The sequence below is a fragment of the Brienomyrus brachyistius genome, chromosome 2, assembly GCF_023856365.1.
Source record: "Brienomyrus brachyistius isolate T26 chromosome 2, BBRACH_0.4, whole genome shotgun sequence".
Taxonomy (NCBI): Eukaryota; Metazoa; Chordata; class Actinopteri; order Osteoglossiformes; family Mormyridae; genus Brienomyrus; species Brienomyrus brachyistius.
In genome coordinates this window covers 16,004,206-16,029,930 of record NC_064534.1, presented here as the reverse complement: position 1 = coordinate 16,029,930, position 25,725 = coordinate 16,004,206, and the positions used below count along the sequence as shown (strand labels likewise).

Here is a 25,725-nt window from a genome sequence, read left to right as displayed (position 1 = left end):
TTCCTCCCAGAGTTCGATCGAAAAGGTTTCTAAATTACATCCCTGAACTTTGAACGGTTTCAGGCATGGCTGAGGTTTGAGTTCAATAAAATTGTACTGAACGTTTCCTTTTGTGGCAGCCTTTCTGTCCTATATTAAGTAAGAAGTTATGCGTTTGAACTTATTGATGCTATCTACGTCTATCACTGGTTATCTGGCCCAGATGACTCCCAGAGTCTGTGGTGGGCGTTCAGCATGCTCCCCCCGCATACAGAAACCCTGGGAACCCCGGCGGCGGCGGCACTGCGCCCATCTTCTCCGCCTCGCAGGCCCTACAGATGTCGCCACGGTAGTGTGACGTGGCTCAGTCTCTCTTCCTCTCCAGGCGCGGCTTCCCTTTGAAAAATACTAGCGATGCGACCGGTTTCGGTGAGGCCATCTTCCGGATAGACGCATCGGGGAATCCTTGCTGCTCCGACTGCAAGCCAGAGTATCAGAAAGGGGGAAGGAGGGAGATAGCAATCGTGCTTTGGATGGCATAAAAGAGTGCTGGAGAAGACACTGACTGCGGGGGAGGTGCGGTCGGCTGCAATTGGGGGGTACGGGCAGATTTTGCTAATCGCATACAAGAACTAAGAGTCTCGTTTAATTTGTGAAGCACCCTCAAGTTAGAAATTTTTAAAGCGTTTTGGGTAAAAACATACATGGCGAGATTGGACTATAATCGTACTTAAGGCTTGCTGGCACGATGACATCACGCATAATGTTTGCGTGTAACGCGGAAATGCATAGTCATTTAATATTTTCTTACCATTTATTCACTTACTGCTTTAAGTAATCGTGCGTTTTAACGTTTGCTAGGCTAAATGTTATATATTTTCAGTGATAGTAAAAACAAATAACCGGTTTAAATCCATTCGGGATAAGTACTTAATTTGCTTTGTAACAAAGTTAAGCGTTGCACAGAATATAGTAGCTTGTAGCGACACTTATTAATTCTACAAATCTGTCATGCATCACGTTATTTTCAAGACCTTAGTCCTACATTTTCAATTGAATGCCACTGAATTTTTAAGTAACATTTTCACAATTGATATATATATATATAAGTTTTAGGAATGCATGTCATTTAACTGGAAATTCATTTCCCAAAGTGCGAAGCAGTTGTTCTTTTGAATGCAGTGCTTCATCTCGCGTATTTTCTCCAGGTGCCGAAGGATATGGATTTTCAAAAGTCGTAATTTGACCAGGGTTAAAAATGAAGTCTCTGATGCGCGGCTTCATCTCAGAAGCATTTGTTCGACTTCTGCTTTTAGCCGTGTTTCTGTAAGTAGGCTATATTTCTATGCGTGAACAAATGTTTGGTTAATATCTGTATTTTACGTGCAAATTAAATGAACTAAGAATTGTAAGATTGGTGACTTTGTTGATGCTGACATGAACTCATGAGCTTGGATTGGATTCCCATTAATTTTCTTGGTCTGTTTTCTCAGTGTTACTGAAGAGCTTCCACCATTTATTCGTCAGATTCAGCCAGAAGAGCTCTGGCTTTACAAGTATCACCATGTGGAATATGACCGTGTCCCCACTACAGCAATGTTTGTGAGTGTCATTGCATCTGTGTGAAAACCTGACTTTTGCATTTCCCAAACAATTGGAATAAAATTCTTATTTGGAGATATTAGGAGAGTATGAGTGCACAAATCAAATCGCAGACCTCAAGGGCAGAGCCCTGATGATTTTCCAGCCTTCCTTTATCTGTGAGCCAGCTGTGAAGCCTATGTGGTCAGTCAGAATCAGTAACTATTAAGCTGATTAGGGAGGACTGAAAACACGGCCTGGATTTGGAATCGAGGTCCAAATTTGATGAGCCCTGTTATTGGGAAGCCCTATAGAGACCCTAAGGTCTATTTTTACTTTGGGTTCTTCAGAGTGAGTATCTGGTTTTAACCATGTAGTGCCTTTCCCCCTTGTTTGTCAGAGCATTGCCTGTTTAGTGCCTCTGATAGTCATCGTGCTCTTCACAATCCTGTGGAGAGCAGACAAGGGAGACCTTCGCGAAGCATTCTTAGGTAAGTTTCTGGCTTGGTCTTTCCTGCTTATCTTCTTGGCAGCCACTGGTTATGAAGGTGCCATGAAACGGCCTATTCAAGGTTGGAGAGATGATATGAAATTATATCAGCTAAAATGCAGGCATCTGTAGAGCAGCTGTAGGAGGCCTGCAGACCTGTGTCATAAAGTGGCGTAATTGACAATGGTAACTCTGGTTTATGAATGGGAAAACCTTCAGCAGGGAGTTCACGGGTTATGCCCCAGTTTAAATGAATCACTTATGGCTCAGTGCGGGTGCAGAATGGTCGCGCAGTGTTTCGAACCCCAGTCCCAGAGGTGCTAGTCTCTGCCCTGGCTCCCAGTGTGGAGTTTGCATGTTGTCATGGGGTTTCTTCCTGGTACTCTAGTTTCCCCCCCACAGTCCAAAAATGTTATAAGGTGAATTGGAGTTACCAAGCTGCCCATGGATGTGAATGGTGTGTGACTGTGCCCTGCGATTGGTTGGCGCCCCATCCCTGAATTATTCCCTGTATTGCACCCTTAGCCTCAAGGATAAGCTCCGATCCCCCCACTACCCTGAACAGGATAAGTAGGTACAGAAAATGGATGGAGAGATGACTGAATGGGTGCCTGTGATCGGATACCATTCAGTTAGAATTGCAGGGCTGGCTGACTCACGCTGCCCTTGGGCCCCTGAGCAGGGCTCTAGTCCCCAGGGCCCATGACGCTGGCTGACCTTGCATTGGGCCCTCAATCTTACTCTTACTCGTTTGTCTCATGGAGACTAACATGGAATGGATGGAAAGTTAATTTCCCCACAGAGACGAATAAGGAATTATTGTTCTCTTCTTAGTGATCATGCATTAGGGGTAAGGGGGTCCCCAGCTCTGTTCTGCTTTTACTTGGGGTCCCTAGTTTAAGGAAGGTTTAAAATCCGTCAACGCTCAAACCTCAGAACATGCCATCCAGGTTCTAGCCCTGCTTTTTACCCTAGATTAGCTGGAATAAGCTCTGGGTCCCATCCCTGCCTAAGTTGAATAAAGAGGACTGTAAACAGTGATGCCCATAGGACTGAGAGTTGAGTAACCTTTAAGAAGGTTGTATGCCCTGTTGGTTTTGCATGAAGGATTACATCTCGGAGAGCAATATGAGATGTTATAGGGCTACATGCTGACTCAGTGGGCACCATCACCTCACACCCTGTGGATGAGGAGTTTAGATCCTGCCACTGCTCTGTGTGTGGAGTTTCCATGCTGTCACTGCGTTTATTCCAGCAGTTTAAAAAGCATGCAGTTAAGTGAACTGGTATGTCTAAATTGCCTGTAGTGTCTATGACTGTTCGTTGCGCTCTGTGCTGCTTCGGATAAAGCTCCAGGCTCCCCGAGACCTTGTACTGAATAAGTGGTTAGAAGTACTAGACCATCCACAGTAAATGTCTGTTTTGTTAAAAACAGTTATTCTTAATTCCCCATTGGGGGCACTTATCAGGTAGCCGTGCTGGACACCGAGCAAATCGATTGTGCATGCAGCTGATTGAATGTGTACCGTTTCTTTCTGTTGTTCATCACAGCAGTAACACTGGCCTTGGGGCTGAACGGAGTATTCACTAACACGGTTAAGCTGATTGTTGGCAGGTGAGCACCAGGCCTTCGCGTTGCATACGGACTTGTCGCTAAGCATTAACCTTCGAGGTGTTCAACATGGGATAAAAAATAAACTTGACCAATATTGAGCTTTTTTGTAACTGCAGTGGACTTTTCTGCATAATAATAAAAATAATAATAATGATGATGATATTTTGTGTAAAATCTGCTAAGAAGCTCAGCCTAGCAGCACTTGTGTCTAGTCTCTTCTTAACAGCACGTATGTTTGTAATGTGCTATTTTCTCCATTTGCATGGGGCGTCTGCTAAATAAAAAATTTATATCGATGGAAGAAGCTTCTCCTCATTATGATGTCATTCAGCTTTTCAGAATGTGTTTTGTATTTGAAGATTTTTTTTTTTTTTTTATCAGTATTTAAGTTTGATATTTTCGAAGTAATCTTTGATGGGTGATGAACTGAGCAGTCTGCTTATGCCTCAGACCCCGGCCGGATTTCTTCCTCCGCTGTTTCCCGGACGGGAAGGCGAACCCTGAGATGCAGTGCAGTGGCGACCTTGACATGGTATTGGAGGGTAGAAAGAGCTTCCCCAGTGGACATTCCTCATGTGAGTCCCGCCTGTCACCCTTCACTTATGAGTGTCTCTAGTACAGTGCCAGTCAAGAGTCTGGACACACCTGCTATTAATGCATTTATCTCTATTTTAACTGTGTTATTCATGTTCTAGTGTTGAGGCAATAACGTAATACATACTGGATACTGCAATGACCAAGAGAGGTTCAACAACTCAAGATTTTCTCAAATTTTAGACTCTAATATAGCTCCCTTTCGCTTCGCTGACAGCACTGCAGACTCCTGGCATTCTTTCAACCAGGTTCATGATGTAACCACCTGGAATGCTTCTCCAACAATCCCGAAGGAGTTTCCACAAGTTGGCTACCTTGCTCTTAGTCTTTGATCTAACTCATCCCAGACCAGCTCTATAGGGTTTAGGTCAGGGGGATTGTGGGGGCCAGGTCATCTGTCACAGCAGTCCATTTATTTCCTTGTTCACAAGATAATCCAGTACTTGCATAACCTCACGGGGTGCTTAGGGCTGTTACTGAAATGCTTTTCAGTTGGCGTGTCCTGGCTCTTGACTCATTCTGCATGCGACTTTTTTATTTTATTATTATTGAATGCATGTCCCTGCACATGCGTTTGCCTACCTGCCTCCCTCATGATCATCTACCTCATCCTCCCACTAGTTGCCTTTGCTGGCCTGGGCTTCACAGCATTTTATCTGGCTGGGAAGCTGCACTGCTTCAGCCCGGCGGGACGAGGCCAAGCTTGGAGGCTGTGTACCTTTCTTACGCCTCTCATCTTTGCTGTCATGATTGCTCTCTCCAGGACCTGTGATTATAAGCATCACTGGCAAGGTGACATTCTCGACACGTTCGGTGTTTCTTCCAGAGATTTCAGATCTGATGATCACTGAATAGTTGTTGTGCTTTTTTTTATTTCCCAGACGTGGTGGTTGGGTCATTGCTGGGGCTGGCTTTCTCTTACCTGTGCTACAGACAGCACTACCCAGCCCTGAATGACACAGACAGCCACAGACCCCTGAGAAACAGAGAGGCTCTTCCTGCTGCCCAGGAGCGCAAACTGGTTAATTCCAACCACATTCTGCCCTTATAGGTTTTCTGCAATGTGGTCACTTCTACAAATCCTTTGGGGTGAGTGTGGATTGGGGACAAGGGTAACTGTTATTATGGTCACAAACCTACCTGTTTGGTTTTTGTCCTGTTATTACATTAGTGTATGTGCATATGTGTGTGTGTGTGTGTGTGTGTGTGTTTTTTTTTTTTTTTTTTTTTTTTTTTTTTTACAGAACATAGTTCTGTTTGATATGTAGCTTAATCTGTGTTGGCATCCATGTCTTGCTTTAAGTGCATAAGATCTATGGAGCTTCAAATATGACTTGACATTTTGGAGTCTTCCTAAAACTGTTCCAGGAAATGCTACCTGGGAATGCAGTGGCTGCTGAAATGTGTAGTGTACATTCCCAATTGTTCAACCTAATAGTGTTTCAATAGATCGTTGGGGAATTTAAGTATTTAAGAATTATAGCACAATGCTGAAAGGGACCTGGGCAAATGTATACATTTATATTTATGGTTTTTGAAAATGTGGAGCTCATTGTATATGTTAAGCTTTAAAAACCATGCAGTGTCATTTATTGTGAAACTCTAAAACCTGTCATCTACAGGAGATTGGAAGATAATTGCTCATTTTCTATTTTTTGTGTAATTTTCTTACATTCCTTCTTACAAGAACCTTGAAAAAGAAATGAAATTCCTCTTCTATGTCCATATACTGTTGAAAATTAGTAAAATACGTGCAGTGTACTTGTAGAACTTTTTTTTTTTATTATCTATCCTGTGCATTTTCCTTTTCTCAGCTGAATTACCTTGAAATCCCTAACATAACTTGGCTGGCCAGTTCAAACGCATTTGGTCCCACAGGTTGTGGGTTATTTCTGGGAATACTTCTTACTGGTGCTGTTTGAAATAAACATACATGTGAGACATGTGTTTCCTTACTAAATGCCAGCTATATTTCCTAGTCCATCGTGATTTCACCTTTGGGAAATTGAGAATTGGTTAAACTACATAAGTAGGTATTCTTTGGTCTGATTCCTTGTACTTTTTCAGAAAAGTACTTCAGTAATGTTTATGTAGGTTACATAATGTTGACTTTCTCCAACAAATTCAGGAACTCCTGTTAAATGACAGGAATGTCACTAGAGATTTTTAAAAAAGGGCTAAGCCTTTTATGTGGGGTCTGATTTTATTGCAAATGAATGAGTACACATACACACTATTTGAAATAGTCATTCAATTATCAATTTTAATAGTTATTAAATTTATTTTAGGGGCTAAAATAGCCTATATTATAGAATTAATGTATATATTGTAATAGTGTATAGAGAAGCAGACACCTATTTAATAGGTTTAATATTTTCACTTTTTTTCCTCATTAGTATTTATAAATGTAATTGTTGTGTGATACATGGGGCAGATGGAATTAACAATTATGGATAGAAATCAAAATTCTTTTTAGAGAATAGGTTATTTTGAATTTGTTCATGTAACAGATTTGTCTACTTCCTATATGTGCCCTTGAGAGGTAAAGTGGGCTATCCCACAAAAACAAAGTTTTGAGAAAATAAGCTCCAAAGTTGAAATTTAAAAATAAAAAATCTGTGTGCCTAAACACTACAATTTATATATTACAGTAGCACAGAGGTATGACTTGGATAATAACTTATCCAATTGAAAATATTCAATAAAAAGGGGGTAGGGGTCAAAAATGTGGGATAACCCAGTTTACCTCTCAAGGGCACATATGTCCCTCTTGAACAGGTCTTAACTCCAGGGGACGTTTGTTAAAGCTGTGTGAGGTAAACCTATCATTACATCGATGTTTGGTGCAGTGATTTTTTTGGGGGAACCGTCATGTGAGGAAAAATATTTCTTATTGAATTATAAGTATATCAACATTGTACCATAACTACTCATGTTTGTTAAGAAAACAAACCTAGCAGGTTAACGATTCCAAACATGAACAAACCTTGGTGTTACATCATTTTAAATCGTGAAATTGTTGCATCTTTGTCACTGCACATGTAAGCCACATACTACACCACTAGATGGTGCATTTCAGTCACGGCCGAGGTCTGATTCTCTCGTTCAGTATCCTATCTGACGCTCTCCTTCGTCGACTCACTCACTAACCGGGCACAGCAACTTACACAGTTGAACCCATTCACCTGCATGGTAAAAATACATAATATAATTAAAATGACAGACGTGCACAAATACCAATCATAGGTCAAAACATCGCTAAATTTGGCTGAATTATAAAAGCCATAAATGTTGCTAAATTGAGAGCCGTTTGGAAGTCGAAATACCCAGCTCGTATTTCTGAGCTGAGCCAAATGATCCGGCTCACTAAAAGAGTAGAAATTCCCATCACTAAACTGTAGGCGTATACATGCAGTGGCAGCATTGTTTCCAACCAATCATATGCTCGCTTACAGCACGCCCTCGTATGCGTCACCGGCGCTCACTGGTCGTAATCGAGGAGGGAAGTAGCGTTCGTGGTATATTTCTGAGGACAAGCGGAAAACCGAAAAGAACGAAATCTTAGCAGGGAAGTGAATGTGAGTCTATGGTTACTTTATAGGACTTGTTCCCCGCGAACGAATTGCTCATGAACGTCACACCATTACTGAACGGTCACTAAGTGAATGAAATGAACGGATCAGTGAGGCGACCGGCATCATTCGGTTTATTTTTTAATCTGAAAATGGTGGCAGCCGTTTGCCTTCCATATATCTTATGTTACTGTCATGAAAATGACGTCATACTATTGACAGTACTCACTTCTTGTTTTGTTTATACCCGTGACGTTCATGTTGTTTCAACAGTTTTATTATTGCACTTTATAAAATATAATCTTTTATGACCAATTTTTCCATAAAAACATATATGTTAAATATATGTTAAAGTGACATGAGAAACAGACGTACAGTACTTAGAATCACGAATTAATTTTTGAGAAAGATCATTTCGTTTATATGAATTTTTCATAGATAATGTTATAACAATGAAACCATCTTATAAAACATTTAATTGTGTTTTATTATGAACATGTTTACCCAACACAATGCAATGGTATTTTCATGATACTTTCTGGCAGGGACGAACACGTTAGAAGGCTGTAGTGGGCTCTATCTATTCTGAACGCTGTCCTTTATCCTTGCAAAGTCACGTTAAAGGGGGCGCTGAGTGCTTCGCTCAGCCCCCCGGCCACGTGACCTCTGAACGCTTGATGGGTGACGTCACCGCACGGCGCTCGGTGGTAGGGAGGTGATCGGCAGTGAAGCGGCATCTGTGTCAAAGACTGACCGATGGCCACCCCTGCCATTTGCTCAGGTTGATTCTTTCCGTTCACGGCGATGTAAGTCTGCAGTGCACTCCCTGCCCCAGCTGCGCGGTGAGGGAACCGGGGACCGTGGTCCCTGGACTCGGCTCCGTTTCGTTACTCAGGTCGGTTGCATGTTAAGCCGGTTAGCTAATGCGGTCGAGCCGTATGAAGTCATGAGCGTCTCACTCGGCTTTTGGGATGCGTTATTATAGTGTAACAAGTATTTTGTGATTTTCGTTTTTATCTGCAGACACGAGTAATATGCTGGCGATTAATAACGAATAATAAGGAGGCCCTTTTCCAGAGTATCCGAATAACATATGCAATGGGACCCACACCCATCCCTGTTATGGACTCCTCAGACCGGGAACATGTGTGTATAACATGATGTCTTAGGTCACAGCAGGTTTGGGAGCTGTCATAGAAGAGCGACGCGATTTTATGGGCGTGGTGTCACTGCTTCCATCAGTAGATTGTCGGAAGCTAATCAATCTTACTGGTGTATTACCTTATATTGCATTATATATTTATCATTCTGGTAGCTTATATTTATGCCTTGTTCCAAGTCAGGCGAGATAGCGTTGAAAAGGTGGCTTGAAGACTTGTTTATGCAGACCTGTGTGGAAACCATTGATCTTGACAGATCTTTAGAAGAATAGCAGACCCTTTGATACTGGAGCCACGTTATCCTGAATACTTGGAGGTGCAGCTGTGGAGCACAGAAATCCTGCATCATGTCACGGGGTTCAGGAGAGTCTGGGAGCTCTGTCCCATCTGCACCGCTGATCTCTGTGCAGGACCTCTCTAATCCCCCAGGGCCATCCTCTCCACTCCAGCAACCCGATGACCTCATCTCATCTAGTCCTCTCACTGACCAGGTTAGCTAATAGCTAGCAATCGCTGTTTCTTTGCTGTGTGCTGAAGTTCTAATAATTCCTTTATTAGTCTTAGATTTGTCTACTGATTATGATGTGTAATGTGACATTTCAGAAGTGGACAGCTGGTGCCTGTATGTGACATGAGAAAATATATTATGGGCAATAATGTCTTGTGTGTAAAGAGTTAAAGTCCTCCATGGAACAGTCACGTGCCTGATTCGGGATGTGCGAGGGAGAGGCTCATGAAAGTGGCGATGTTTCATGCTCAGGAGAAGTTTGTAGCTTTGGCAAGCATTTATATTTTTTTAATTAACATGTGAAAGTGTCAGTTTTGTGTAAGGTGTGCTTGGACATCGAAGCTGTTTCGGAAATAAATGCAAAGATCCTTGTGTAATTCGCTCCATTTACAAGAAGTCAGGACGAGTCAACCAAACAAACTGGAAACTTAAAACATTCTGGGTTATTCTCAGAGTATGAATGTCGGGTAATTATATAATGAGACATACATGGGCATGTCTGGTAAACATACTGTATCAGCACCAGGCCCTGTAGAGCGATAAGTAGGCTCGCTAATGAGATGGGCGGTTTTTGTGTTTGAGATTTCAGTGTGACTGTGTGAAAAAGCAGATGTAGGTTGCGTCAGCACTTCAGGGAGAGCCACATGGTCACCTAGCCTTGGGTCGCAGCACCCCATTTGCAGAGGCATCCCCACATGCATAGGAATCGCCTTTGTCACAGACGGGCCAAAGAAGTCCCACATTGTTGCTGCTGGAATAAGGCGGTGCTTTGTAGTGCCCTGGCACTCCTCTTCCCTGTCTTGTTTTGTTGTTTCCTCGCTGTCGCTGGAGACTGCAGAGTTCAGCTATTTGGGCTGTATTGAATTATTAAAGCGAAGCCTTGAAACCTAAGGAGGGGCTTGTGTTTGGATACCTAGTGCAGTGCGTGCTGAGGGGAAGGTAAGCCTTGTCCTGCGCCTTGTCCTGCGCCTTGTCCTGCCAGGTGGCTCTGAGGGTGCCAGGGAATGTACCTCTGCTGCATGCTGTGAGTGGGAAATCTTACCTGTTCTCTTTCTGTTCATTTATTTGAGCTGATTATTGGGGTGTTTGTGGTTCCTGGATAAAATCAGGTTCTCTAAAGTTGGGTGTAATTACTCAGTATTTGCTTTTGATTGGAGTGGAAACATTACAAACTTGATTACTGCTGTTAGAAGGTTGGATTAGAGTAGTAGTGTGTGTGTGTGTGTGTGTGTGTGTGTGTGCACGCCTGTGTGCATGTGTGTGTGTATATGCTGAATAGGATTTCATGTAGAATCTGCTTTATTATTTGCTATGTTAAACTGAGGTGCTGTCAAGCAAGAATTTTGTTATTTTTTAACTAAAAGTAATGTCTTAGTTTTAATTTGTATATTTGTATCATGACCTAGAACTGATCTGCTGTGGCATATTTGTAATGCGGAGCAGTATAATTAAATAATTTTGGCCCTCATCGTATTAAGCAGTGTTACCCATTTCCATAAAGCGTGCGTTAGTCTGTGTTGTGTTGAATTATGTATTGCGATTAGTTGCTCAGATTCAAATGGTGAAGAATGAACATTTGTTACAGTGAGATCATATTGCATTACCTACAATTTTAACTATTTTTTATAGAGGTTTATATTCACTGAACGAGCTTGAACATGAAGCTAGTTGTCTTTTGTCTCTTCTCCAACTTTCTCTGTCCTAATGGTCCCTCCGTACGTGCTCACCTTGTCCTCTTCTGATTGGTTGTTGGTGTTTTCCCCTTTCAGGTGACAGTCACCGCAGATGAGACGTCCCCGTCATCGACCAGCTCCTTTGAAATGATCGACATGGAGGCTGTTCCTCCGCTCTGTGAACCTGTGCAGCCGCACTGGTTCTACTGCCGGAGGGCTGACACCAAAGACTCCTGGATGCCCTTCAGCAGGGAGGACTCCCAGAAGCTGGAGCAGGCCTACCTGCTGAGTGAGTCACGTCAGGCCGCCTGCCTCTGTGGAGTCTGTGGCTGGTGTGCCTGGTGACTCTTATTGGTTTGATTTGTGCCATGACCACAAGGTGTCATTACTAATTAGGTCAATATTGGCCCGAGGGACCTCCTGGACAAACTGGGATTTCACTGGGATTTTTTTCTATTATACACATAGCTAATGAGAAACTTTATTGCCTTTTCACACCAATGCTGAGCCTATAGCTAAGCTCAGTGGACCAGGTAATCAATATGATTATGAATTTTTCAGCTTTTATTCCTCCTCCGGCTTTGGCGCACGTTGTTAACAAGCTTCACTTGAGTCTGTATGTATATAGGGAGCATGTGTATTCTGTTAAAATTTTGGAAGACAGGAACATTTTGAATATGAACCATATGATATAATTTTATTCCACAGTCTAAATTAAAAATATCGAAAGACATAAATTGCATGTATTTCCTGGATTCCAGTACTGGATTTTCAAAAAATAAAAGCAAAAGCAAAGACTCTGCTTTATACAATTAGTGTCCTTTATTTGCAACCTTGGTTTAAGGTGAACTCTTGGGCAACTTAGTAATATACACAGCAACAGACAACAGCTGGTGATTATCTGACAAGCGTGTATGTTTTCAGATTGACACATTTCCCGTCTATTGGGCGAGGGAAAGTCATGTGACCGAGGCTTTGTCATGGGTGGTGATTGCCCAGGTGGCCAGGGTGAGGAGGAGGTGGTGGTTCCCACGGAAGGCGAGCGCTATGACGTCAGGCTGAGGGAGAGGCGGCGCTATGCCGTGTACTGGGAGCAGGCGCCCACCGAGGTGCGTCGCTGCACGTGGTTCTACAAAGGTGACAAGGACAGCCGCTTCCTGCCGTACCCCGAGGACTTCAGCAAGAGGCTGGAGGTGAGGCCTTGCCACCTGGGGAGGCCTGGGGGAGGGTGTCAAGCCCACTGCCAGTTCGGAGTCCATTTACTTTTGTAGCCTGCGGGTATTTTGTGGATGTTTTTTTTTACAGATGATGTTCCTGTTTTTGTATTCAGCTTTTCATGAATGTATTTATTCAAAGGAATTTCCTCTCATGGTGTTTACTTTCAAACTCCATGTCACGTCTCTTCTTTCTTCACAGGATGCCTACATGATTGCCGTCACTTTGGATGAGTGGAAGAGGAAGCTGGATTTTCCCACTGGGGAAATGGTCATCCTGCACAACCCTAAGGTAAGATTTCCACCGGCAAGAGCGCGCTTGGGCTCCTTCTGGACCTTCTGAGCTCGACCTGGCTGCTCTGATTCCTACAAGAAACCACGGTTAGCTCTTTATTACCAGCTCCTGTCTGTCAAGGAATCGCTCTGACTTCACAGAGCATGCGACTTGTTACGCTGTAAGGTGCAGGAGTTTGGGTGAAAGCCTGACCTGCACTGGGAATGTAGATCCCAAAGGGGAACTTTATTAACTGCCGCACATAAAATGAAGAACAACTTTTAGATGAACCAGCCACACTGGTTAGAGGCACCCCACCATGTTCTAACGCCCAACTCCATAAAAGACCAGGCTGCCTAAGTGAATTACAGTACATACTACAGCCTCTGCAGAATGTGCAGTTCAGTTGCTGCTGGAATAGAGCAGGGCTATTCAAATCGCGGCCCTCAAGAGCTCCTGGTTTTCCAGCCTTCCTTCACCCGTACCTGTGGGGCCAATCAGAATCAGTAGCTATTAAACTGACTACCAGGTAGGACTGAAAATACGGCTTGGATTTGAAATTGATGGCCAGTTTTGAAGAGCTCTAGTATGGACGATAAAGTTAAAAATTTGGGAAATATTTGCTTGCCAATATTGAGAAACTGGAAATTTGTTCTCTGACTCCTTCAAAAAAGTAAATGGAATAGTGTCCAAAAGAGTAAAAATGAGAAATGCCATTTTGGAGAATAAATTGCGCTTGATTGTGGAAAATGGCAGCTGTAGTAGGAGGCCGTGGTCATGTGACCCTGCAGCAGAGACTGGGGGGGGGTCTGCTTTCCAACAACTGGCTCCTTTGTCCAGGCCATCTTTGCAAGCCACTTTCCTGGGTGCAGCTGATGTTGTGTTAATGACATATGGAGGCCTCAGCTAGAGAAGAGAAGTATAATTAAAAGGGCTTTTAATGTGTCGATAAGTAGTTATGATAACATTATTGTTAAGTGAGATGGCAGCATAATAACACTGTGTGAGCAGAAGATATTTAAGCCTTTGGGAGGGAGCCTGAGGCCTTGGACAGCAAGCAGAGCACAGTATAGCCGAGAGTGGCAGTCGCACAAGATGGAAACACTGGCTCACAAGCTGCTTTGAAATCAGAAGCCATTCTCTGCTCAGCACATTTTGCTGTAATCAGCTGGATTTTACTCCAGACTTAGAGAGAATGTGTTTGATGCATGATTAAGGACAGTCAGATTATTCCTAAACCAGGTTCTTTTCATACGGCTCTGAGAGTCACAACTGCACACAGCTGTTATATATTCTACCCTAAGACTGATAATGGTTTTGCACAGACAGGAAATCGCCAAACTGACTGGACTGAAGTTCCAGTCATTGACCTTCCTGTTCTGTGGCTGTCTCCAGCTTATTATGCAGTACCAGCCCATCACACAACAGGATGAGTGGGTTTCTTCCCCCTCGGAGCAGACACGGCCCCGCACTGTCAAGAGGGGCTTGGAGAACATCTCTGTAGAGATCCCAGATGGTGAGCTCCTCGTCCTGCCTGTGATTGTACATATGACCCTGTGGGATTTCTCTAATCAGTATGATGTTGGGAGATGGGTGGGATGTGGATCTTTTGAATGACCTTGTACTAAGACCAGTAGATGAATGTACATTCACAAGCTGCCAGTTTGAATCTGTAACACCAATGAGTTTTTAGATTTTGAACAGGACACTTGAGTGAATCGGATTTCCATATCTGCATTGTGTTGGCGAGAGACAGAAATGCTGACATTAATTCCTGGGGGTGATAAGTGGGCTAGTTGGATGGTTACTGTGTGTGATGGTTTGAATTTCAGGGGAGCCGGAGAAAGTGGACCACCTGGTGTTCATGGTGCATGGTATTGGTCCTGCATGCGACCTGCGGTTCCGAAGCATCATCCAGTGTGGTGCGTATGCACCCTCCACCCCGATCATTGTCTGTCAAGATGTCTATATTATGTATAGTTAAAAGGGACATTGCACCAGAGGTACCGGAAGCACACATCCAGGCCAAGATTTTGTGTACAGCAAATTGCCATGTTGGACTGCTGTGGCTTGTACGGGTCTCCTCTGATTTCCGCCTCTTCCCTCCGGCAGTGAATGACTTCCGCAGTGCTTCCCTAAGCCTTCTCAACACACACTTCAGGAAGGCCCAGGAAGAGCAGGCAATCGGCAGAGTGGAATTCCTCCCAGTGAACTGGCACAGCGCACTGCACGGGGACGCCACGGGGGTGGATGAGTACGGACGATTCGCACCAAACCTAAATCTTCACTTAATTCATATGTGTGACTGGGTGTTTTAAAAAATAATAAGCAAAATAAGATCAGCAGTATTACTGTTACGTACATTGCCATTATTCACATAATATCAAGCCCATCCATCCATCCGTCTCCTGACTGCTTATTCTGTGCAGGGTTGCAAGGGGATCTTAAATCTATCCCAGGCAGCACAGTGTACAAGGCTGGGATTACCAGTCATTACCAGGCACGTGCGAGGGGGTGGGGGGTGGAGCCTGTGCTCTGGTCTGCTTTTCCTTCTTTAACCATTGAGCACCTGCCCCTCAAAAAGTCTTTCCATAGCCCTGGTGATTACTAACATATATAAAGACACAAATCCATGTTGAGGCAGTAGGAGACTGGAAGGCTTTAATTCGCAGTTGGTATCCCAGTGATGGCAGGGTGCTAAATTCAAGGTCTTTATTGGCCATGTGCAGCAGGAACATTGGGATGCTTGTTCATTCAGTCTAAGTCAGTTACAGACTTAAGGCAGTACAAAACAGTACAGAACAGACCAAACAGTCCAAAAACTGTAGAATGACTAGACAAAGTAGTCATGATAAAATGACTGATAAAGTGCAGTAATGGTGCAATAATATGAAGGTGCCATCGATATGCCAGTCATGGGAAATGTGGTTGTTAGAGCTGTGAATGACTGGGGGAAACTAGCTGTTCATGAATGTCAGTCGCCTCTCAGACGCAAGGGGGTGAGGAGTTTGTGACTGGGGTGGCCAGGGTCCTTACGGTCTGCTCCTCGATCCAGGGACATCCAGAGGATAACGCTTCCCAGCATCAGCCGCCTGCGCCACTTCACCAACGACACCCTCCTGGACCTCTTCTTCTACAACAGCCCCACCTACTGCCAGACCATCGTAGACACAGTCGCGTCCGAGATCAACTGCCTGTACCTCCTGTTCTTGCAGAGGCACCCGCAGTTCGCCGGCACTGTGTCAGTGGCGGGACACAGCCTGGGTCAGTCTGCCTCGCCTCATACTCATCTGACATTTCATATTTATGATTCACAGATATTCTCATTTGAAGAAGTGTTTTTTCACACCAGACAACACCCTTATCTGTTGTGGTTTTACACATAATGATTATGATAATGTGGTTTTACATATTATGATTTGTCAATGTGAAGAAAGACATCTTGGTGCATTTTTAGGTTCCGGCATCTTCAAGACTTGTTCTTTGCATGGTCATTGTATTTCAGGGTCCCTCATCCTATTTGACCTCATGACCAATCAAAGAACAGGTCCAGGAGAAAGCAATGGGCTAAGGGTAGGTATGGAAGCCATGACTTAAGCATGCAAGATTTAGGCGAATGGTCAGGTTCTTAGTTAGAATAGCCTGCAAAAACGTTTTCTTTGGATTCTCAAGAAATAGTCCAATAATGACAGTACATGTGCATGTTCCACTAGCTGGAACATCAGCTATACTCTTGCAAGACTCTTGAGAAAAGAGTACAACAGCATCTATGTTTGCAGATAGACTATACGTCTACTTCTGGGCGTGTCAAACAGTTAAACAATGCTGCTGAACACAAGGGCTGTCTTTCCTTACTCTGCTAGGGGAAAGCCGATACTGATGGGCCCCCACACGACTACAGGAGTCTTGAGGAGGCTCTGAAGAGGATGGGCTTAGAGGAACTTATTGCAGTCTTTAAAGCTGAACAGCTGGACCTGGAATCTTTGGTAGGCGTTTGACTTGCCCATCTCTAATGGATGGTTGCAGATTGGGTATACACAAGTAGAAATTTCGTAATTGCCATTTTTCCGGGTCAATTAGGCTTTATGCTCAGAGAGTGATCTGAAGGATCTGGGAATACCGCTAGGGCCACGTAAGAAGATTCTCAACTTCATGAGCAGGAGATGGATATTACAGGTAAGCTGATTTTGCAATAAGAAAGTTATGTATGAGTTACTGTACATCTGTGGCTCTTTAGCACATTGAGACCACAGGTGTTTTCATTCATTTGTAGTTCCTGCTTATCATTTCTATAATGCCTTTTAGCTCCTGTATCCAAAGAGGAACAAACAGTCGCCTTACAAAGAGTCTGTGCTGTGATTTGTTGTTGTAATTGCACCGTGACCCTCCTTCTATCCTTCAGGATCTAAAGGCAAGAAGTCCATTGCTGGCTTCTGGACAGCAGTCTTCCACAGAGGGAGAACAGGCCTCATCCCCAGCTCCCCTTGAGCACCCCTTCCTGCGGCCTGTGTCCACCACCAGTGCAGTAGACTATGAATACTTTGATGTGGGAATTGGACAGGTAACCATATCACCCCCACACCCCTCCCTCCTCAGAGCGTTTCCGCTCAGGTCTTTTTGCACTGGCAGTTATTATTTTGAAGTTTCTGGGGCAGGGAAACCTAATTTAGGCCCTCCTGTTTTACCCCCTCACCCTTCCCATCCGCCTTCCTGGATAGCCGAATCTGGGCATTGCCACCGGGCAGGTTGGTGCAACTGCGGGGTTCCAGGAAAGGGAGCTCCTCCATCCTGTCCTGTCCACCTCGTATGAAGTGAAATCTGACCACGTTTTGTCTGTGACATCACTGCTCCAATCATACATGAGTTTAAATGGTATTTCCCTTTTGTTTGATCATACCTGGGAAGCCAGATGAATGGGGTTCGGATTTGGGGACTAATCCATGGTCTCACTGGAGAACAAGCAGCCAAAGTGAAGCAAACTGAAGTATCCAGAAAAACAAATATTATTTGGGCCCACTTCTGGCTCCCAGTCCATGTGGCGTGTCACTTGGGCCTCACAGACTGTCACCGGGCCTCCCGTCCATTGTCCAGTCATTGTCCTCCATCCCCTTCATGGTGCTGGGGGGGTGGGGGGCAGGTGGACAGTGTTTGTGTGTGTGTATTTGTGCCATTCAAAGCACACTGGCCCAGGTCTGTTGTGCACCAACACTGTTTGTTGTGGTGAATGCTGCTGATTTGTGCACCTGAATGGCAGATGGTTCGTTAATCTCAAGTGTTTTTAATTTCCTACTTGTGTGAATCGTAAAAATTTGGATGTGTGCGTTTTAATGATTTAAGAGAACTTTCGGTCGAATAATTTCTTTTTAAAATACATTTTTTTGGATCACAGTTCTTAAAGCAAAGAGGGTTCTTGGCAATCTTGCTGAAAATTACGTTTTCTGTTGTACAGCCGACAGATGAGATGTTTGGAACTGCTGCTTCTCCTCCATCACTGCCCTGGTGTTTCGTTCCTCATTCTATATGCCGCATTCTCATTTTTACATGAATTCCCTCACAGGTGTCCATCAGCTACCCCCAGCTGGCCTTCCACCCTCAGACCTTCTTCGCTTTCGGTTCCCCCATTGGAATGTTCCTCACGGTGCGAGGTCTCAAGCGCATCGATCCCAGCTACAGCTTTCCAACCTGCAAGAGCTTCTTCAACATCTATCACCCGGTAGTTTTTGCACCCTGCCTCTCTATATGGCTGTGAGTGAGTGAGTGGGTGAGTGAGTGGGTGAGTGAGTGAGTGGGTGAGTGAGTGGGTGAGTGGGTGAGTGAGTGGGTGAGGTGAGGTGAGTGACCGACCGACCACTATGTTGATGTTCATTATCTATTGATCTATCGATCTGTCTACGTACAGTAGACCCCCCCCCCCACACACACACACATTAACTGGCCGCTTTATTAGATACACCTGTTCAACTGCTTGCTGAAGCAAATATCAAATCAGCCAATCATAAATGCAGCACAATGTATAATATCATGCAGATATAAGTCCTGAACCTCAGTTAATGTTACATCAAACACCAGAATGGGAAACAAAGGCGATTTGCAGCGTGACTTTGAACGTGGCATGGTTGTTGGTGCTGGACGGGCTGGTGTGAGTATTTCAAACTGCTGATGATCTGGGATTTTCACACACAACTATTTCTAGGGTTTACAGACAGTGAGCTGAAAAAACATCCAGTGAGAGGTGGTTCACTGGGTAAAAATGCCTTGTTGATAGCAGAGGTCATAGTAGACTGGCCAGACTGGTTCAAAATGATAGGCAACAGTAACTCAAATAACCACTTGTTACAACCAAGGTATGCCGAAGAGCATCTCTGCATGCACAACACATTGACAGTGGGAATGACCAAAAACCAGCCAGGTAAAGGGTAGAAGCGACATTCTAATGCCAGAGATGGCCATTAGCTCATCTGACAGTTTCTCATGATTGTAGGATGACATCAAGTGACCTTCAAAAGGAATGGGAAACATTAAGTTCAGTTGTAAAGTGCACTGCTAGGACAGCTAGTATCAGGCTCCTAGAAGCAGGAGGTTCCATAAAGTAAGAAAGAAGCCCTTCATTAATGAGAAACAGAGAAGAACCACGCTGCAGTTTGCAGAAAAATATATATTATTCACAGACGCATAAACCCGTAAAATGAAACACAAAATTGTGCTGTGGCCTCTTAATTTTTTCCTGGCTGTAATTGAGATGCCCCAGCCTTCCTGAGTATTGTTGCTGGCCATATCCATCCCTTTATGGGCACCGTGTTCCCAGCTTCTAATGGCTACTTCCTGCAGGACAACATGCTGCGTCACAAAGCACATATTATCTTACATTGGTTTCTTGAACATGACAATGACTTTGCTGTACTCGAATGGCCTCCACAGTCACCAGATCTCAATCCAATAGAGCACCTATGGGATGTGGTGGAATAGGAGATTCGCATCTGGAGATTCGACCCGTATATATATATATATACACACACATGCGCACACACACACACACACACACACACACACACAAGAAAGAAAGAATTTAGTGATCAGTGGTCATTGTTGACACACCACAGCACACAACAATGAAATGCGTCTTCTGCATTTAACCCATATGTTACATAGCAGGGGGCAGCTAATTCAGCGCCCGGGGAGCAGAGCTTGGGGGTGGTACCTTGCTCAGGGTACCTGAGTGGTGCCTTGCTGGTTGGGGATTCAAACCTGCAATCTTTGAATTACAAGTGCGCTTCCCTAACCATCAAGCCACCACTGCCAACAAACACAAAAAGTACAGCTGCTTCTAGCATATTTATACTATGCACTTTTGGATCAGATATTTCGTTGACTGACTCTGTGTATTTTGCACAGTCATGATAAAGTTCAACATAATCTAATCTGTCTTTGCATTGCATCCACTTTCCTGCTTGCAGTTTGACCCAGTTGCCTACAGGATCGAACCCATGATTGTGCCTGACATGGAGATCGAGCCCATGCTGATCCCCCACCACAAGGGCAGGAAGAGAATGCACCTTGGTGAGCTCATGCTTTTGGTTTCGTCTTCGGTCTTAGTTGCCATGGAGTATGGTGATTTGCTGTTGCTTCTTATTGACCATCACTGATTGATTTCGTCTTCAGAGCTGAAGGAGAGTCTCACGCGTATGAGCACCGACCTCAAGAACAACGTGCTGGGCTCCCTACGCACCGCCTGGCAGTCCTTCTCACGGCTACCCATTGCTGCGCTGCCCCCTGTGGGCGAGGGAGAGAGCAACGCGTCAGGGCTGTCCGTACAGGAGATGGAAGGTAAAGGATCAATTTGCAATTTTTTTTTTCCTTTTCAGTATCTGAGAGAATAATTCAGCAGAGCAATTAAAAGGAGGCCATATTCATTTAATACCCTATTGCTGTTTTCATTTCACCAAGGGTACGTTTTAGTCTTTGGAGGATTTTTATCCTTTTGTAGAATGGGGTCATCAGCCAATTAAAGTTGTCTTGGTTAACTAAAAAAAGCCCTTGGAACAAGTGCCCTTGATATGGCGCTATGGCAGGCCTGTATATGGCTGATCCTGTCAGCCTCTTCCTAATTCGTCTCTCCTCTCTACGCCTGCGGTGCCTTGGGCTCCGTTGTGGCTGACTTTCCCCTCTTTGCTCAGCCGGAAAAGGCACTGTCAGAAGGACAGACTGTAAGACAGACTTTTGGAAAAAAATTATGGAGTGGCCTAAAGTGATTAATTTAAGTTACTTCCAAGGTAAGCCAGGTAACTCGTCGCAATGTGTTGGATTTTTATTCCCGCTGTCTCTCATCTGGCTACGGAAGATGCTTTATTTAAGAAAATCTAAATTTATTTTTCACAAAGGGTGGGATTTGTGATAATGATTGGCACAGAAAACTCCTGCCGTAAATGTTCTTTTAAGTCTAACTGGCACAAATATATATTTTCCAATATGCTGTCAAATTCGAGGGCCATCAGAAATGACATTTTGTATCAGAAGATTACTTCTGCTTTTGGGTGAGACGTGCTGGCTCAACCTTAAATAAAGTGTAGTTCCCTCCGACTTTCTGTCAGCTTTTTTTGGTCTCTTGGCTTTTCACGCCCCCCCGCTTCCTCCTGTCCTTCCGGTCTGAAGCCTACATTATTGGTGTATGTGAAACCCATTCTCACATACAGACCTTACAGCCTGTTCCTGAGAAACCCTTTAAGTTTCCTGGGGCAGGGGGGGTCATTTCCCTCAAGCACCTTGTGACTTCTTATATTGTGCAGATATAAGAGCCACCCATAAGGGAGGGCTCCTATTTTTGTCTTCTGTATGTAAAATGTAAATATTGAAGCATTATATTCCACACTCCAAAAAAACAGGTTTATTTTGTTGTAGCACACAAATGTGTAACATTAATTGGTCAATCACCAATGGGAATTCTCAGTACCATTTGTGGCATCATTGCATGCTGCCATCTGTCATTTGGAAGAGGCATTGAGCAGGTCTTCTTTAATTACTTGGTTGGGGGGAAAAGACACCTGAGCTATTGTGTCTCTGTTTATGCTCCCTTGTTACAGGAGCAGGCATGATCTCTGCATTCTCCTGCTAGGATTCTGCCAGTCTGCTTTTGCTCTGTGTCTACAGTCCACTCTTTGCTGCTTGCATGCTGACACTCATATAAAGTGTTCTCTTGATGCCATTTGGTTGACTTTTATTGCATGTATATGAGTTTAAAGCATTCGGTTCGTCAGACCGCTCTACAGTGGATTGGGGATCTGTGTTTGTCGCCTTGAAGACTTGTCCAGTTGGGATTGGTGGTGACTGGCTGCAAGGCTGTTTTCATGAGATTGTAGTTCTTTAGATATATGAAAACACAAATGTTGTGACAAAGCCTTATTGCTGGTCCATCCTCTAACAATGTGGTTTTTACTAGATGAAGTTTGAAACAAGGATCATGCCTGTATCAACAAATCAGAATAAATGTTTGCAGAAAAAAACATACAGCTCTGTCATTCCCCAAAAATTCAACTCCTTTTGTTGTTTTTTGGTTTAATTTGGCTGCTTCTGCTTCCACTCCTCCAGGCCCAAAGGTGGAGGAAGTAGAAACGACTTCAGCTGCAGAGAGGCAAACCGAGGAGCAGAACATCAAAATCGGGATGTTAAATGGCGGCCGACGCATCGATTATGTGCTGCAGGAGAAACCGATAGAGAGCTTTAATGAGTACCTGTTTGCCATCCAGAGCCACCTGTGCTACTGGTGAGTCAGTGAAGAATGTTGTAAGAAGTCCTGATGTCACTAACGTTGAATTCTACATGCTCATTAACAAGCCAGATTCAAAGCATATAAATAAAACATCAGGAATCTCAAGGAAGGACAAACTTTGGTTTTGCTGTCCCGAATGTGTCAAGTCAGCCACAAAAACCCTGTATGACTTCTTTTGCAGGGAATCTGAAGACACTGCTTTGCTGGTGTTGAAGGAGATCTATGAAAAACTGGGAGTCGTTTTGGAACAGCCTCAGTCGTAGTATGGATGGAGACACCTTGGACTTAGCTGCGTTCTCGAGGAACTGGCTGTACATTTTTGCCGAAGTAAATGCTCGCACCGAGCCTGTCTGGCAACGGCTGCTTGACTTTTGAAGCTGAAGATCTGGAATCCAGCAGACATCTGTTCCTCAGATCAGTGGAAATTATTAATGGGATTCACACCATTGACACATTGGGTTGTGGAATCTTCTATGATCATTCTGTTGTTGGACCATCAGACTGTTAAAAGGGAATGTCTGCTTGTAAGTTTATAACCTGCCTGCAAACGTATCTTTTTTTAATTTAACGTTAAATTATTTTTATTGATGTTTATGTTGTATAGGATGCTAATTTTGCACATCCTGGAGCTGGAGCATGCTAACTGCCATTGTGACTCGCCTCCATCACTCCTGCAAAGACTGACAAATTTCGCTGCTCCATTAACCCAGAAAAAAAATGCAGCTCTGTTCCACTCGATCCTTTTGTCCTGCATTCAAACGCACAGAAATATCTTATGCCACTAAAAATGGTTTTCTTTGTGTTTATGGAAGTAAGCTTATGCTTAACATAAAATAAAGTGAATGCTAATGAAGGGTGTTTGTAAAAGTGACTGCTGTGTCTGCTACCTGTCTCTTTTACATTATCCAGAGAGGAAAGGCAGCAGTTCCCTCTATATCTACCGCTGTATTGCCATTTGAGGACAAGAACTTGCTGCTATGCCCCTTTGGCTGGGTGATGAAGGATTTTTGGCTAATCGTGTGAACCATTTCTCCGAGTAGCCCTTCAGAAGCACAAAGAAAACCCTTTTTTGTTTACCGTTTGGTCTCGCTCTCGCTGTTACAGAATAAGACTCACCCTGAGCAGGGCATCTAGTAACTAGCATAACTCTTGGGGTCTGATTATGCGTAATTTTGTATTGATCTGATCTGGTGCTGTGACTATGGAGTCCGGTCATAAACTGCTATTCAGCTGGAACATTTTAACACGGACCGGTGTGTCCTGTTCGACTCCATTCAGTGTATGTGTTACAGAAGCCTGTCTCAGAGAAAAGGCCAGCCTTTGCTTTGCATTGATGTTTGGTCTCTGTAAGTATGAAACTCCCACTGTCATATGCTCGGTTTACGTTTGTCTGTGATATAATTATTTCCAGGATAGGTGTAATCTGATGACTATCACATTGTACTATAATAAATTTCCCAGTCGTATCCTGTCAAAAACAAGTTTTTTTGCCTCTTAATTAAGGTATGACCAAGTCCTTGAAGCCTTAAAAAAATTTCATACAGATTTTAGCAAATCATTTTAATTCCCAAACTGCTTGCTCTGAAGCTACCAAAATAAATGAGTTCCTGTAATGGTTGGGATCAAACAATTAAGTGTAAGATTTTCCATATAAGAAGCACAAAGTGACTCCACAGTGTAACTGCCTCTCTATTTCAACTTCGTTTTGATTTGGAAACAAGAAAATTATTTTGTATTTATGTATCAAACAGTATGTTTACGTATTGTGTATGCCATAATAAACGTAACCATAGCATGTCTGTCTTTTCTGGTGTTCGTAAATTAATCTGCTGATAATGATAAATAACGACATCAAAGTACATTATGTTATCTACATTTCTTTGGGGTGTGTCAAGTGTAGATTACACATTTGTATTTACTGATACTTTTGCATAGTCAGTGAGGGATCATATTACGTCCTACAATGTAATGCTCCGATTGTATCAAAACTGTACATCCATCTACATACCACGATTAAGTAGAATAATAGCAGAGTATTTAAATTAGCCAGTTACGTTACCAGTCTTGTTTATTAGACTCACTGTGAAAAATAATAATGTACTTTGTTAGGATTTCAAAGACTTCGGTTCCCATATGGAACGATAAACTGAACGAAATTAATCAAGCAAGCCTTTGCGCATGGTCGTGCATGTATCTATGTGCAAAACTAATGCGAAATACGGTATCGCGTTTTCATAGACCTCCGCCAACTTGTCATTACTTGCATAATTAACATTAGTAGTATACAGCAGTGATAATGAGGTGTGGGTGGGAGCTGATCCTTTTGATTTTTCCTCCGTCAGAATCATTTAAATTGATCAGGATTTTATTGCATTGTGTTAAGGACGGTAAGTGAATTTTCAAGAATCCGTAACACATCTCAAAGTTTTCCGTTTATGTTTTTTTCATTGACTTGTAGTTCCTTCACAACTTGTAGTGCTGTTGTAGAGGTTAATCGTTAAAGGCGAAACAACCAGGCGGTTTAATTAGAATCAACACTGTTTACGCACAAATTGAGTTAATTGACTAATACTCCCCTAAGCCCCCTAAAGGTAGGAATATTAACGACGTTGGGGTTTTTTTGGGGGAGGACAAAAAAACGAAGAAACAAAACACGAGGTCGGACTGTGAGGTCTGTCCTACAAAATGTGTGAAAACTACTCTTGTATCCATTTTAGAAACTTTGTACTTGATCTGCTGGACCTGATTTTCAGGTTTCCAGTTAAATCTAACGTGGCTGATGACCAACTAAAATGCGTCTTTAAACCCCCCGGGGCATCCATTTAAACTTAAAGCTTGCCTTGCGATAAAAATGGGTGCTTTGAACCAAATCGAGCTTTTCCCATCGCAGGAGGTCTCTGGGGGTAAAGAGCGGCCATGTGAAGCAGTTACGTCATGACTTATTTGGAACAGACGTTTAGTTAAACGGTCAGCCAACATGCAGAACTTGAACTGTTATTACAATTATATATATATATACAAAGTTATTTTAAGGTAGCATTGTATTTAAGTCATATGGAACTCGATCACTGGTGTTTGCACGAGTGTCTTGGCTGCTTCTCTCTCTTATCTCTGCCCTGTGTTTTGGCCTCTGCTTCCCCGCAATCGACATCCACCCGCGGTATTCCATCTTAACGTGTTAAGCGCAGGCACTGAATTTTACGCCTCACATGCTAGCATTGGAGCTCAGCGTTTGTCTCTTGTGTAAAAACTTTGCTCCTGTGCTTTGGCATGGGAGAACTGCATATTAATATTTGAATGGT

General features: G+C 43.4%; 3 protein-coding genes across 17 annotated transcripts in view; all 3 read left to right on the top strand.

Moving 5' to 3' along the window:
- The first annotated feature begins 275 nt into the window (after positions 1 to 275).
- plpp5 (phospholipid phosphatase 5) lies at positions 276 to 6,219 on the top strand. Of its 3 annotated transcripts, none has more exons than XM_048990940.1 (8): positions 276 to 578; positions 1,188 to 1,305; positions 1,473 to 1,581; positions 1,961 to 2,051; positions 3,602 to 3,665; positions 4,116 to 4,240; positions 4,881 to 5,051; positions 5,141 to 6,219. In XM_048990940.1, the coding sequence occupies exons 2-8, from the start codon at positions 1,238 to 1,240 to the stop codon at positions 5,308 to 5,310; spliced, it is 798 nt and encodes a 265-aa protein (XP_048846897.1). In that variant the 5' UTR covers positions 276 to 578; positions 1,188 to 1,237; the 3' UTR covers positions 5,311 to 6,219. The 3 variants fall into 3 exon arrangements, with proteins under 3 accessions (XP_048846897.1, XP_048846887.1, XP_048846907.1); XM_048990930.1 differs by having other exon boundaries at positions 277 to 555; XM_048990950.1 differs by having other exon boundaries at positions 556 to 671.
- Positions 6,220 to 7,500: 1,281 nt separating this feature from the next.
- On the top strand, positions 7,501 to 24,218 carry ddhd2 (DDHD domain containing 2). Of its 12 annotated transcripts, none has more exons than XM_048990292.1 (21): positions 7,503 to 7,837; positions 8,613 to 8,726; positions 8,855 to 9,482; positions 11,269 to 11,461; positions 12,172 to 12,365; positions 12,589 to 12,678; positions 14,056 to 14,176; positions 14,493 to 14,582; positions 14,773 to 14,914; positions 15,716 to 15,924; positions 16,166 to 16,233; positions 16,524 to 16,646; positions 16,741 to 16,836; positions 17,063 to 17,221; positions 17,379 to 17,405; positions 18,218 to 18,373; positions 20,115 to 20,217; positions 20,320 to 20,484; positions 20,835 to 20,930; positions 22,243 to 22,417; positions 22,605 to 24,218. In XM_048990292.1, exons 3-21 carry the CDS (start codon positions 9,339 to 9,341, stop codon positions 22,684 to 22,686), a joined length of 2,433 nt encoding a protein of 810 aa, XP_048846249.1. In that variant the 5' UTR covers positions 7,503 to 7,837; positions 8,613 to 8,726; positions 8,855 to 9,338; the 3' UTR covers positions 22,687 to 24,218. The 12 variants fall into 12 exon arrangements, with proteins under 12 accessions (XP_048846302.1, XP_048846249.1, XP_048846258.1 ...); XM_048990275.1 differs by lacking the exon at positions 7,503 to 7,837 and having other exon boundaries at positions 7,844 to 8,726; positions 8,855 to 8,977; positions 9,248 to 9,482; XM_048990301.1 differs by lacking the exon at positions 8,613 to 8,726 and having other exon boundaries at positions 9,248 to 9,482.
- Positions 24,219 to 24,708: 490 nt separating this feature from the next.
- LOC125717513 (transforming acidic coiled-coil-containing protein 1-like) overlaps positions 24,709 to 25,725 on the top strand; it is a 30,119-nt gene continuing 29,102 nt past the window's right edge. The window contains exon 1 of one of the 2 annotated variants that reach the window (XM_048990550.1): positions 24,709 to 24,810. The gene's annotated coding sequence lies outside the window, so the exon portion shown is untranslated. The other variant, XM_048990560.1, reaches the window with a different exon arrangement.

What these genes read in the sequence shown, in the direction of transcription:
- plpp5 (XM_048990940.1), top strand. Translation starts at nt 1,238, where the DNA reads ATGAAGTCTCTGATGCGCGGCTTCATCTCAGAAGCATTTGTTCGACTT. An exon ending in CCTTCGCGAAGCATTCTTAG is followed by an intron (nt 2,052 to 3,601) that starts GTAAGTTTCTGG and finishes TGTTCATCACAG; the next exon opens with CAGTAACACTGGCCTTGGGG. An exon ending in CCCCAGTGGACATTCCTCAT is followed by an intron (nt 4,241 to 4,880) that starts GTGAGTCCCGCC and finishes TCCTCCCACTAG; the next exon opens with TTGCCTTTGCTGGCCTGGGC.
- ddhd2 (XM_048990301.1), top strand. Translation starts at nt 9,339, where the DNA reads ATGTCACGGGGTTCAGGAGAGTCTGGGAGCTCTGTCCCATCTGCACCG. An exon ending in GACGCCACGGGGGTGGATGA is followed by an intron (nt 14,915 to 15,715) that starts GTACGGACGATT and finishes TCCTCGATCCAG; the next exon opens with GGACATCCAGAGGATAACGC. An exon ending in GCAGGAGATGGATATTACAG is followed by an intron (nt 16,837 to 17,062) that starts GTAAGCTGATTT and finishes TCTATCCTTCAG; the next exon opens with GATCTAAAGGCAAGAAGTCC.